The 12,815-nt window shown below is 55.7% G+C and overlaps 1 protein-coding gene across 5 annotated transcripts in view; it reads right to left on the bottom strand.

Moving 5' to 3' along the window:
- NLGN4X (neuroligin 4 X-linked) overlaps positions 1 to 12,815 on the bottom strand; it is a 151,443-nt gene that overhangs the window by 104,317 nt on the left and 34,311 nt on the right. For all 5 annotated transcript variants that reach the window (XM_045855957.1, XM_045855961.1, XM_045855960.1 and 2 more), the window contains one exon: positions 10,481 to 11,269. In XM_045855957.1, coding sequence (XP_045711913.1) covers positions 10,481 to 10,940 — 460 coding nt within the window. In that variant the 5' untranslated portion in view covers positions 10,941 to 11,269. The remainder of the gene's footprint in view (positions 1 to 10,480; positions 11,270 to 12,815) is intronic.

Genomic DNA, 12,815 nt, shown 5'->3' with positions numbered 1-12,815 from the left:
AGGCTTTCGAGACCAGCAAAAACGCAGAGCACGGACAAAACCAAAACAATATATAAACACACGAGCCTGACAATTTTTAAACATGGAAATGTTCCAACTCTTTTACCATTTTGCTATCGAATGGATGGTTCTCCACGTCTATGGCCATTGTGAAAAAGGAAAAAAGATTCCTCCTCTTTAAAATATTTCCTATGGCTCGTTTTTTCCCCCCGTTAAAAATGTTGACCTTGCCCTGGCTGGCATGGCTCAGTGGATTGACCGCGGGCTGCGAACCAAAGCATCGCAGGTTCGATTCCCAGTCAGGGCACATGCCTGGGTTGCAGGCCATGGCCCCCAGCAACCGCACATTGATGTTTCTCTCTCTCTCTATCTCCGTCCCTTCCCTCTCTAAAAATAAATAAAATATCTAAAAAAAATGTTGATCTTAAATTTCCACACAGTGTGTCCTATAACAATGTTAGGATATTTTCCCCCCAGCTGAAACCCGAAATGGAGAAAAGTCCCCAATGTGAATATAATGTTTTGGTGGTTGGGAAAAAAAATAAAAAATAAAAGGGCATCCATTAGCCCTGGCCTGGTGGCTCCGTTGGTTGAAGCATTGCCTGGTATACCAGAAGGTCGCAGGTTCAATCCCCAGTCAGGACACCTTGGAGAGGCAAGCAGTCAGTGGATGTTTCTGCTTCACATCAATGCCTGTCTGTCTGTCTGTCTGGATCACTCCCTCCCCTTCCTGTGTCTCTCTCAAATCGATTAATCTATGTCTATCTATCTATATACATATATATATATATATATTTCTAAGGCATCCATTAAAGGCAAAACCTGGCCTAAGGCACCCCGGCCGTGGACACCGGCTCCGCCTGCATTTGAGGACCATGCTTCCACCACCCCCCGCGCACGTCTGCGGCCGGTGGCATTAATTCCGTCCCACGCGCACTCCCGATAAATCAGCACAGCTGCGTTGGCCTGGCTCCTCTCGGCGTCTGGCAACAAGGATGTTAATTGCGCATGAAAAAATATATTAAAACTGTAAATCATCTCCAGTTTCGGGCGGGATGGGAGAAACAAAATTTAAAGTAACAAATCAAATGCTCTTTCTTTTGTCCGCCTCTGGCCAGAGGCCATTGTATTAAAAGCACACAATTACAGCCTGTGTGCATCAATTAGGCCTGATTCTGTGCTTTCCGAATCTAATCAAGAGCATGGAAAATGTATCACAAACCCCCTGTCGACGACCGAGGGCTGATTTCGTGAACGGTGGTGAGGGATGCTGTTTTCAGAGGCCATGCTTTGCAGCATTTTCATTTTCACGTGTGGATGTTTCTGCACCAACTGTATACAGAAGGGCCCGAATATTTATTTTCGAGGTTTTTTATCTCGCCACGTCACGGCACAGAGGAGAAGGAGCACAAGGCATTGCCGGTCACTTGGGCGTGCCGACAGCAGATTACTTGAGGGTCGATGCCCCAGTAAGTGGATTACTTTTTCTGCAATGGCTAACAGATGGATCTTTACATTTTTAATGTTTTTATCATGCCCTTTAGATTTATGTTGATTGATTCTTTTTTTTTTTTTTAGAGAGAGAGAGGGAGCTGGGCGGGGCGTGGAACGCACATAGGGAAAGGGAAAAAGAGACATCTGCTTGAGAGAGACATATCGATCGGTTGCCTCCTGTCCGTGCCCAGAGCAGGGATCGAACCTGCAATCCAGGCCTGTGCCCTGACTGGGGATCGAACCGGCGACCCTTTGGTTCACAGGCCTGCACTGCATCCACTGAGCCACACTGTTCAAGCAGGCTGACCTTCTGATTTAGTCCTGGGAGTCTTGGTCTAGCACTCATGTTCAGACACCAACACAACTTTTTTCACCACCTAACTGAGGCAGAGGAAACCACTCAACCTCTTTGCCCGATAGACTGATTCATACCAGAATTAAAAATAAGTGATTGAGTCTTGGCTGGTGTGGCTCAGTGGACCGAGCCGTGGCCTGCGAACTAGAAGGTCCCCGGTTCGATTCCCAGTCAGGGCACAGGCCTGGGTTGCGGGCCAGGTCCCCAGTAGGGGGCGTGTGAGAGGCAACCAATCCATGTATGTCTTACACATGCATGTTTCTCTCTCTCTCTGTCTCCCTCCCTTCCCTCTCTAAAAATAAATAAATAAAATCTTTTAAAAAAAAACCCGTGGAAACCAAGAAGGCCACACAAAGACCACGCTCGTAGCAGGCCAGTTCCCACCCCAAGGAACATGACCATGGGAGTGATGTCCCATCACCTGTGTCATAGCCCATCGATGGGAGCAAGTGCCACAACCTGCCCACACGGAAGGGGCGGGGCTTCCATGAGCAGGTGAACAGCAGGAGGCAGCGGTGTTCAAGGTGGAGCCGGGCTACCATGCGTCCCTCCAGGAAAAGTCACCGTGGGGGGGCCTGGAACGTGCCAGAGAAACATGCTGCTGAGCACCCTTAGGTCCCACCAGCCATCGGCTCAGATGTCTCAGAGAGAACAGGTTACCCTAACGTTGATCCTCAAAGAAGGAACAGAAGGGCGACCAAGCCCCTGGCTGGCGTAGCTCAGTGGATGGAGCTCGGGCTGCGAACCAAAGCGTCGCAGGTTCGATTCCCAGTCAGGGCACATGCCTGGGTTGCAGGCCACGGCCCCCAGCAACCGCACATGGATGTTTCTCTCTCTCTCTCTCTTTCTCCCTCCCTTCCCTCTCTAAAAATAAATAAATAAAATCTTTAAAAAAAGAAGAAGAAGGGAGACCGGGGCACGTTGAGTCTTCCTCGGGAACAAAGGTCCCGGAGAAGAACGTGGAATTCATCTGCAGCTGCTGAAGGCATCCAGTGTTGCCGCCGGAGTCCCCAGGGCTCGGGGAGATGGATGAGAAGCCAAGAACCCCTCGTCCTCGGAGCAGACAGAGAAGCGAGCCGGGAGACCCCAAGGCGTCAGGAAGGCTCCCCCCAAGGAGAGAGCCGCGGGTGCTGACTTCAGGCATTGAGGACAGGGACAAGGTAGCCTTGGCTGCTTCCGGCCGAGACGAGAGGGCAGACGGTGCATCCCCAAGCCCAGGCTGTAGGAGCGCCGGCTGGCAGCCAGAGAGAACAGGGATGTACGGTGTCGCAGCTCTGCAGGGTCAGAGCGGGGTGGAACCTGCTTCGTGTCTCCCCTTCGGCTGTGGGTTTCTGGGGGCTGCTTCTCGCCCCAGCGCCCCGCGGTCTCTAGACGCATCATTCCCGTCTCGGGCCCATCCTCACCACACGGTGTCCCCCTGTCTGTCTCTGGGGGTGTTCTGAGGAGGACACCAGGCATCCAGGATTCAGGGCCGTCGCTAATGCCGTGGGGACGTCCGCTCGCCTTCAGTACGCCTGTGGAAAACCCATTTCCAAGTACAGGGGTGTTCAAACACACCGAGGGTTAGGACTTTGATAGACGACTTTGGGGCAATGCCGTGACCCCAACCATCCCGTTAACGCAGGTGAGGCAAAGCTCTTGAGGAGAGAGAAAGGTGGAAGGATTATTAATAACCATCCCGCAGTCTGCGGAAATTTTTAAGAGACTCCCACAGGTGGTCCGCCGTCTCAGAATGACAGCAGCAAACCTCAGAGAGCCCCCCTCAGCTCCTTCTGGGCTGAGACGTCCTTGTCCCTCCTCCTACGTGATTTAAAATATTGTCATTCAAGTAGGCACCGAGGAAAACAGGAATCAAGGCGGTACCCCACAAAAGCTTCTCCGTTGAAGACAAGGCTGGGGGAAGTCCCTCATTCCCTGGGTCTGGAGAGAGCCTGCAAGACAATGAGCTGGAGTCTTCCCCCGTCTGTGAACTTCAGTGAGTGTCTCGGAAACGACTCCACCTCCATTAAGTCAAATTACACCCGCTGCCCTTAAAGACGGGCGACCCAGTGCCTTCGCAAAACGACAGACTCATCGTGCCGCTTGTTGGCTGCTCTGCGGCAGCGGTGAGCTGCGTCCCCCCGTAATAACAGGTCAGGGGCTTGGCGTCGCGGGAAACACGCAGCGGAGAGGCTGCGGTGCGTCGTGGGTAAGCGGTCAGCATCCTGTGGGGACGTGTGAGCCACGGCGGTGACCTGCTGCGTCCGGGCGTGCGCGAGCAGGTTTCCGCGAGAAACAGAGGGGTCCCGCGTTCTCTCCCGTTCTAAGGGCCGTGGCAACGTAGAACAGTACTTTTTCACAAACACATGAAAACACGCTGTGTCCGGGTTCAACCGGGGTGAGGCAGGAGCGTAACGCGTCCGGGAAAAGAAGGTAACATAAACTCTGGGTGCGGGCCGTCCCGGTACCGGTTGGGATCCGGGAGAACCGGTGCGCGCCCGTCACCCGCGGGGACACGTCCGCCACGAACCCACACGCCCACGTGAGAACGTGGGACCGCGGAACGGGGCAGCCACTGTGGGAAAAAGCAGCGGGGGGGGGGTTCCTAAAAAAAAATTACCAGTGGAACGACCCTAGGGTGCAGCACGTCCACTCTGTGGTGTCTACCCACAGAAAACGAAAACGCTAACTCAGAAAGACGAATCCCATCCACCCACGGTCGGGGCAGCCTTGGTGCGGCGTGCCGGGGTACGGGGGCGAGCCCACGGAGGGACGGAGGGGTCAGAGCAGCTGTGGGGCGCACTCAGAGGGGAGCATCACTCGGCCGTGGACAAGGACGGCCGTGGCCCGTGCAACGCCGACTGGGGTGGACCCGAAGCGTATTTCGCTCAGGGAAACGAGTCCCACAGAGAAAGACAGACGTCGCATGATTTCACCGCTGCACGTGGAGTCTAAGGAAACAGAACAAACAAACCAGAAGCAGACGCGCGGGGACACGGAAAACAAACCGAAGGTCGCTGGACAGGAGGAGGTGGGGGAGGCCGGGGAGACTGGGGAAGGGACCTAGAGGCGCAGACCGGCACTTACAGACCAGTCACGGAAGGTCCAGGCCAGCAGGGGGAACGCAGTCCGTGACGCTGGAGTTAACTTGTTGTGGAAAAGCCACGCACACGCACGACCAAATACGCGCAAGAACCCCTCTGGGCGGAGTTCTGTTGATGAATCTCACAGTGATGTCAAAAAATGTAACAATGCAAGAAATACCCAAGTGGGTGCTCTGCGTGTGAAACGACACTACCCGAATCCCGTCCTCGAGGCCTGCCGTAGTTCGATCTTTCCCTGCTCCCCCACTGTGCGCTGGGTATGTCCCGGTCTCTCCAGATAAGCGATAAATACAGAACTCAAGTCGCAGGGAATCGCGAAATCATTTCCTCGTTGCTCCGTGGGTGTGTGTCGCATGGGTTCACCTCGCCATGGCTGGGAACCTTTTCTCTGGGGGGTCTCCCTGGAAAACATCACCTTTCAGGTCCTCCTGCCTTTTTTCCCCTGAATTGTCTTCCTACAACACCTCGAATTCTTGCACCCTCAACTCCCGAGGCTTGCCGGCTTTCCCAGCCAAGGGCTTCTATTTCTTGCTACCACCACTTGGAAAACGCCCAAAGCTCTGTGCACACGGAGTGTGTAAATGCTGGTCTGTCGACCCGTAATTTTTAAATGAAACCATCTGTGAACAAGGTCTCTGCAGAGACTAAGGGGTGGAAGAGAGGAGAAGACGCCCTAAGAACCAAAGCTGGGATGAGAACGAACATCAGTGAAGTAACTGGCCTACGCTGGGGCTGTCGGCAGGACGGGGTCAGAAAAACGCGATGCCCAGCTCTCGATGAGTCACGTTCCGAAGGAGACGGGGTTCTATCTCAAAGCAGCGATTCAGAGCTGAGGTCACTAAACGTGAAAACGGTGGAATGACTTCGCTAACACCCTGTGAAAAATAAGTGGCGGTGCCCAAACTAGCGGTGTCCCCCGGCAACGGATAAAAATCTGGCGTGTCCCGGTGGTAGGACTTCAAGAACAAACCTGAGACCGACGGGACCATATTAACCAAATGTCACCGCACTCGATTTGTTTTTCAAGAGCAAATAATGACCAATGGATAAACGGTCCGGCAGCCTAATTGCACCTAGGATTTCCATCCTGAACAGTTTTGTATTGTATGGCTTAGGATCTGTGCTGTGTCACAAATTGGGTTTTTAATGCATTCTAGGTAATTTGGACTTACCGTAATTGTGAAAGAGATTCTAAATTACAAATGGAATGGAGTGGAATTTTATGTAACGGAAAATGAGAAATATAAGGAAAAAAATGCCTTTTTTTAACAAAGGTTTTTTTTCTAAATTTTCCAAACAAGTAAAATTCATACTAACGAAATAGCATTCTTCTAAACATATAGTTGCTAGATTATTATTAAGATTGTTATTCTTCCAAGAACATCATTATTCCATGTTCAAATTAGTGAAATCTTTTAAGTCATGTTATCAGAAATTAACTCTTGGTTTAACCACATACACAAAATTCTAAGTTATCCGCAATTCATCGTTGTCAGGGAGAGATTTATTTAATAAGGTGTCGTAATTATCTTCACTTCAAAAGCACATGTACACGCCCCACACCCAGCTGACAGACAAAAATATGAAGCATTCGACCATTTTCACATACATAGTGATGTGTGCGGCTCACACACCCTTCTCGCCTTGTGAACGCAGTTAACGTGTAGTCTTCGTGTAGATCGGTGACTGACTGCATACAGTCTGATCATGCGTGACTTCCCAGGAAGAGAAAGAACCCTAGTTTCCCCTTTCCCTCCCTCAGAGAAAACAGAGTAGCACCCTTGTGTGCAGATGTGCTACTTCCAAGAAACAAACATGAGTGCATTCCTCACGGTCATTTCTGTGCGTCCCACATATAAGGCTAAATAAAACTCCACGTGACACCTCAGTGCGGAAGACGACAAAGGTCCTCAAGAAACCGGGGCAGGACGACTCTTCGCTCCTTTCAAAAATGCCGTTCGCTCAAACTCCCTTCAGCTAAAGCCACGCTCGGAAGGGTAAGAACGGGTGGTCCCTGTATCACTTCTACGGTGAATAACTGTGTTATAAACAACGCACACTTGTTACGGGCTGCATTAATATATTCAACCCAGTACACATGAGCAAGACAGCCCGACGGTCCTGTTAGTTGTGCTACTATGAACTGTGCTCCACTGACACCCGATCACAGTGGCCTGCGAACTTGCTGTGGATGAGTGCCTTAGCCCTCCCACTGCAGCTTCGTGCTACACACAGGGAAACCGAGGCACGCCCCAGCACCCAGGAACTTGCCCACAACCCCTCAGCTGGGAAGGGGACCAGCGGGAAGGTAACCCAGACTGGCAAGTTGTGGACCGTTTCTCTCAGCTTAGCCGGACCAGAGTAAACCGCAGTTACGTTGAACAGGGTAGAGGGAAGATATGTGAAGTCCATGTTCACGCACATGATTTACAACAACCAAGACGTGGAACCAACCTGGACGGTCATCCATGCATGAACGGATAAAGAAAATCTGGTGGATGATAGCTACAGAGATAGATCGATAGATAAGATATTCTATAGGCAGATAACGATGGAGAAATAATGGACTGTTCTTCAGCCACGGAAAAGGAGAAAAATCCTGCTCCTTGTAACGACATCGACGGACCTAGCTGCCTCCGGTCCTCAAAGCCGGCCACGGCCACCTCCTCGGTCCCCCACTGCTTCACTCCAGCTTGGCCCTCCTCCTCTGCCCTCTTCCACGGCTCCAGAGCATTGTTATGAAGCATTTAAGCCCACCCCGATTCATCCAGGATATACTTACTCCTCCTAGGTTAAAGTCAACTGATCGGCGAACACAAACTCACCTCCGGCTTTAATTCTATGTGCTCCGCCGTGGAAGGAAATAGTCACGGGTCCGGGGGTTAGGACGTGCATATCTCTGGGAAGTCCGCGTGGTGTTTGCAAGTGGCGTCTTTCAGAACTAGGAATCCGTGTGCCCTTTGCGGCCCCCCACGCGGAGCCCGGGACTACCCCGTCGCAAGTGCTCGGGATTATTGCTGGTAGGGAAGCTGCACCCACCAGGACCCGCACCCTCCCTCCCTCCCACCCACGCACACACACGCATCTGAAACAAAAGCCGAACCGGAGTGGAAATCTGAACCTAAACTGTGCATCACTGCTGTCCGCACCGTGACTCGGAGGCGACGACCTGAATGACAACACGCCCTGAACCAAGGCCTCTGCGGACATCAGTCCAGTGCGGTGGGATCGATGTTCATGGTTGGAACTGGGGCGGGCCAGTTAGTGAATACGCAATAATGAAACATCGACAGTTCTACAGAGATTCTCAAACGGATGTCATAGCAGAAAAACAAACAAACAAAAAATGAAAAAAAAAAAACAAAACAAAACTCGTGACTCAAAAGACTGGCTTGTGCTCGTAAGCAGTACGTGACGAAACCGTCCCCAGGAGAGTTCCGACATTTAGCCATTACAGGGGGGATAGATGCCAGCTTTTCGGTGACGGTCACGGGCCTGATTCCCTTTCAGGACCCAGTGGGAACCCTGCCTGCAAAAGTAGTTTAAAAACAGCAAAGAATGAAACAACTGGCACTGGCCTCCTTCTTTCCACACTTTGATATTCTCCAATGCCTCTCGCACAGCAGCAAGCCGGCCCCAGGAGCACGGCCCCCACAGCTTCTGGTTGCACCGCGCACCCGCACCCCACGGCACAGCCACGGCTTTGTAATCAGGGCAGGCATCGACTCCTCCGCGCGGGGGGTCTCATTTGGCCCAGCCTCCCCGGCAGGGGGGCGGTCTAGCTGCAGGGCAGACCCCGTGCACGAGGTCAGCTGGGAAATGCCGCCACTGGCCCGCCGGCCGCCTTATTATGGAACCCATTGTCATCCTTCCTCCCGCGTGGTGTCTGTCCTCCCTCTTTATGTCTGCCCCTCTGGGTCATTTCTTTTTCTTTTCTCGGAATAGTTCTTTCGGAGGAAGACCACCGGCCAGGCGGCTTGCAAAAACGGCAGCGGGGGCCGTTGGCGAGGTGTGTGGGGGCCGCTATGCAACGTCCCCCACGCCCACAGAGCAGCCACGTGGGGACACCTCCTCCCCACCAAGTCACCTCGGCCCAAGGCCGGAAGCACACAGTGCGAAGGTCAGCTGCACGCCGTGAATCACACACGGAGACCCACAGGTCTACGGCATGATTGTGCGTCCTATCGCCATGACGACAAGGGATGCATGTGACACAAGCTACCCATAGAAGGAAGCTGGGATGCCTCCTTCCTTCCCTCCTTCCTTCCTTCCTTCCTTCCTTCCTCCTTCCTTCCTTCCTTCTTTCCTTCCTTCCTTCCTTCCTTCCTTCCTGTGACTGTCCATCTCTGTGATGCCCAGAGCAGGCGGCCCTGGCCGGGCTCTCCCCGACACGGCACTCCCACGACCTTCAAACCCGCACGTGCGGAACGGGCCACGTGGCGGCCCAGGTCCGGTTCTGGAGATCACAGAACCATGTCCTCCTCCTTTCCAACGGCCACGCCCACCTCACTGACAATCACGTTCCAAGGATGAAAGGGCCAAAAAACCCCCCCAAAAAACCCCAAAGACATCCCTGCATGAAAGTCACAACGCACGCTCGCGCGTGTCTAGGGAAGGGGAAGGGGACGCCTGCCGTCCTTGGAAACGATCTCTCTGCGTTTCAGTAAGCAGTGCACCCTCTACGCTTTCCCCTCCCCGTGTCTTAAGACAGCGTCTGCCCGTGGGGAACGAGACTCGGGGCATCGTCCAACCGTGAATGCCTCAGGTAGACATGGCAGAAAATTTTAATCGGACGTCTACACGGAGAGGACATACTCCAAGGCCGCCAGCAACGGATGGTAGATGCATGCAGCGCACACGGCGGGGTTTAGAGATCTTTGTCACCCGTGGGAACAAAGGGGCCCTTTGGCTACCGCTGAGCCCATTCTTTCCTCACGGTGCCTACTGGCACGTCACGACCCCCACGGGCCCTGGGACGGCACCGGACGCGGGAAGAAACGGGAAAGCAGATTGGTCTGGAAACCATGGATTCCCCGACCACGGTGCGTGACCACACGACAAAACTACCCCTTGGCGTGGGCGCTGAAACCACCCGGTGGCTCCCTGCCAGCCTGAACCACCCCGAGAAAGGGGTAGCAGACTCCTACAAGAGGAAGGGCACCTGGGACCGCGCCTTAAACTGTGCAGTGCGCTCCGGTCAGCACCGTCATGGTCTCCACTGGGCTGCTGTCCAGAGACTCGCCCCTGTGCAGAGGAGTCCGGCGTGTAGGACACCACACGACACACTCACACCCGTGACCACCTGCCAGCCAACCCGTCGTGGGGCCACAAAGGCAAGATACACACGTGAGGACGTATTGACCTTGACCCTCCTCCTGTCGAGGCTCGAGAAGCACCGTGGCCCAGACTGAAAGCGACCCCCGAGCTGTATTCCAAACACGGGAAGAAATGCACCGGAGAGGGGGGAGAGGAGGGGGTGCCCCCCGGCCCCCCCCAGCCCGAGACGAGACAGCAGCGGGGCGCGTTTGCGTTCCCTCCCGGCACTCACCGTCCTCCGTGGGCACGTAGATGTTGAGGTACAGGCAGTCCTCGTTCTGGTCTTGCACATAGGTCATCAGCGTATCCAGGTTGGCGGTGAACCAGACGGGGAGCATGTCGTGCAACAGCGACCTCTCGTCCAGGTGCTGGGGGCACACGGCGGCGAACTGGGTGGCGTTGCGCACCCCGGTCCAGGAGGAGGGCGGCTCGGGGGGCTGGAACCGCCTCTCGCCCGTGGGGGGCGAGGCGTACGGGACCCCCAGGTACTGCTCCACGGGGCCCAAAATCTCATTGGGCAAGGGTGTTCTTAGGCCTCGGATTTTGCCGTAGTTGGTGTTGACCACGGGGTGCTGGGCCTGCCCGTCCGCGGGCGCGACCCTCAGGGCCAGGGCCGCGAGCCCCAGCAGGAGGACGCAGACCGGGGGGGAGCAGCGCAGGGCACGCCACGACCGTCCCGTGGGCCCCGGCATTGTTCACTGCGACATCCGCGGGCGCCGGCGACACGCGAGTCCGAGCGAGCGACTCCGGCCGGGACGGCCGCCGCAGGGCAGGCGGGACGGCCGGGCCTGGGGGGGCCGGGGACCCAGCAGAGGCGACGGGCTGGCCGGCGAGCCCCGCCGAGGGCTCATACACGGAGGTCAGCGTCCAGCGCAGGCCCGGCAGCTTTCGGAGCGGCCCATGGCCGGACGGCAGGCAAATCCCAGCCCGTGTGCGCGAGGCTCCCCGGAGGCGGTGACCCCAGACGACGTCGGCCAAGGGCGCCGGTTCCTCACGACGACTCCAGGGCTGCGCCGGCGGCCTGTGGGGAAGAGCAGAAACCAAAGATGATGATGAAGGCCAGACGACAGCCGCGTGGGCCCCCGCACCGTCCCTCCCACGCCGCACAACTCTCCTTCACGGCTGCACCCGGACCGCGGTGCGGCCGCGCGGGAAGGCCTGCGCGGAGGTGACAGGTGACGAGCCAGCCCTCACTGCGGCCGCACGCCCAGCGCACCCCGGCAGAGCCTGGCGCCGGGGAGACGTCACGCTCCCCAAGGCTGTGCTGAATGAGCAAAGAAGTCCCCAGCATACACCCATCGCATCGATGGCTGGCTGTGACAATCACGTCTCCCAGTTCCACCGTCACTCACAAGATGGGCCCACGGAGGGGACAGGGGCGCCCCCCAACACCGGTTCTCGAATGTCCACGCCGCAGCTCCCGACCGAGAGGTGTGGATGGAGCGCTACACGTTTTCCAGGACGGGGACGAGACGAGAAAGGGGGGGCCCGCCTGGCCTTCGCTGTTACTCAGCCCCCAGCCCCCTCCCCTCTGACCACCGCCCGCTCCGCCTCTGTTTTGTCTGGTTGGTTGATGTAGTCCTCCACATTCCACAGGTAAGTAACATTCTCCGGTGTTTATCTTTCTCTGACATAATTCACTGAGCGCAACCCTCGCCGGTGCCTCCGTGCTGACGCAATCCCCAGGTCTCCTTCTTTCTAATGGCCCGGTGACCGTCCGGCGTCCTGCCGCTCACACACCCCTCTGTCAAGACGCTGAGGGCCTTTGGGGGGTATTTCTGGGCGGGAACCTACCTACGCATTTCATTTCCCTGCACCGTTGAACGGACCACGTCACACACGGTCACCGTTTGTTCAAATGACACTTGTCAATCGGGGCTGAATCTGTCATGGAAGTGTAGCACGTTTACGGGAAATGCCATCGGCAAGGATTTCCTGGGTTGAGTTCGCCAGAGCTGGAGGCAAATGCTCCGGAACTCTGAGGGTAACAGGGAACGTGGAAAATAGCCCTGACTGGGCGGGGGGGGCCTCGTGGGTCGGAGGGTCACCTCGTACACAGACAGGTGGCGGGTTCAGTCCTAGATTGGGGTGCATCTGGTCTGGCATCTCTCTCTCTCTCTCCCTCTCTCTCCCTCTCTCTCCCTCTCCCTCTCTCCCTCTCTCTCCCTCTCTCTCCCTCTCTCTCTCTCTCTCTCCCTCTCTCTCTCTCTCTCTCTCTCTCTCTCTCTCTCTCTCTCTCTCTCTCTCTCTCTCTCTCTCTCTCTCTCTCTCAAATCCGTAAACACATCCCCGGATAAGGACTGGAAAAAAAAGAAGAAAGTGAAGAACAGCATCGCAGGCAGCGGCCGATGTGCGTGCGCCTGTGCCTCTGAACCCTTCCGAGGACGCCTGGAGAGCCGCCGCGCCGTGCGCCACCGTCTCAGCAGCCGGGGACAGACGGGAGGCGAGGCGAGGGCCCGCGGGGAGCCTTCCCTTCTCCGGAAAGCCACCCAGCTTTGCAGCCGCAGTGGTTCCTCCTCCTCCGGCCGCCCGCGCGGTCGTAGGAGACGCCGTGAGTTTCCGAGCCG

This window comes from Phyllostomus hastatus, unplaced genomic scaffold (assembly GCF_019186645.2).
Source record: "Phyllostomus hastatus isolate PE091 unplaced genomic scaffold, TTU_PhHast_1.1 phas_scaffold_12, whole genome shotgun sequence".
In the NCBI taxonomy this organism is placed as follows: domain Eukaryota; kingdom Metazoa; phylum Chordata; class Mammalia; order Chiroptera; family Phyllostomidae; genus Phyllostomus; species Phyllostomus hastatus.
The sequence above is the reverse complement of the archived record's forward strand: the minus strand, read 5'-3'. Positions and strand labels throughout refer to the sequence as shown.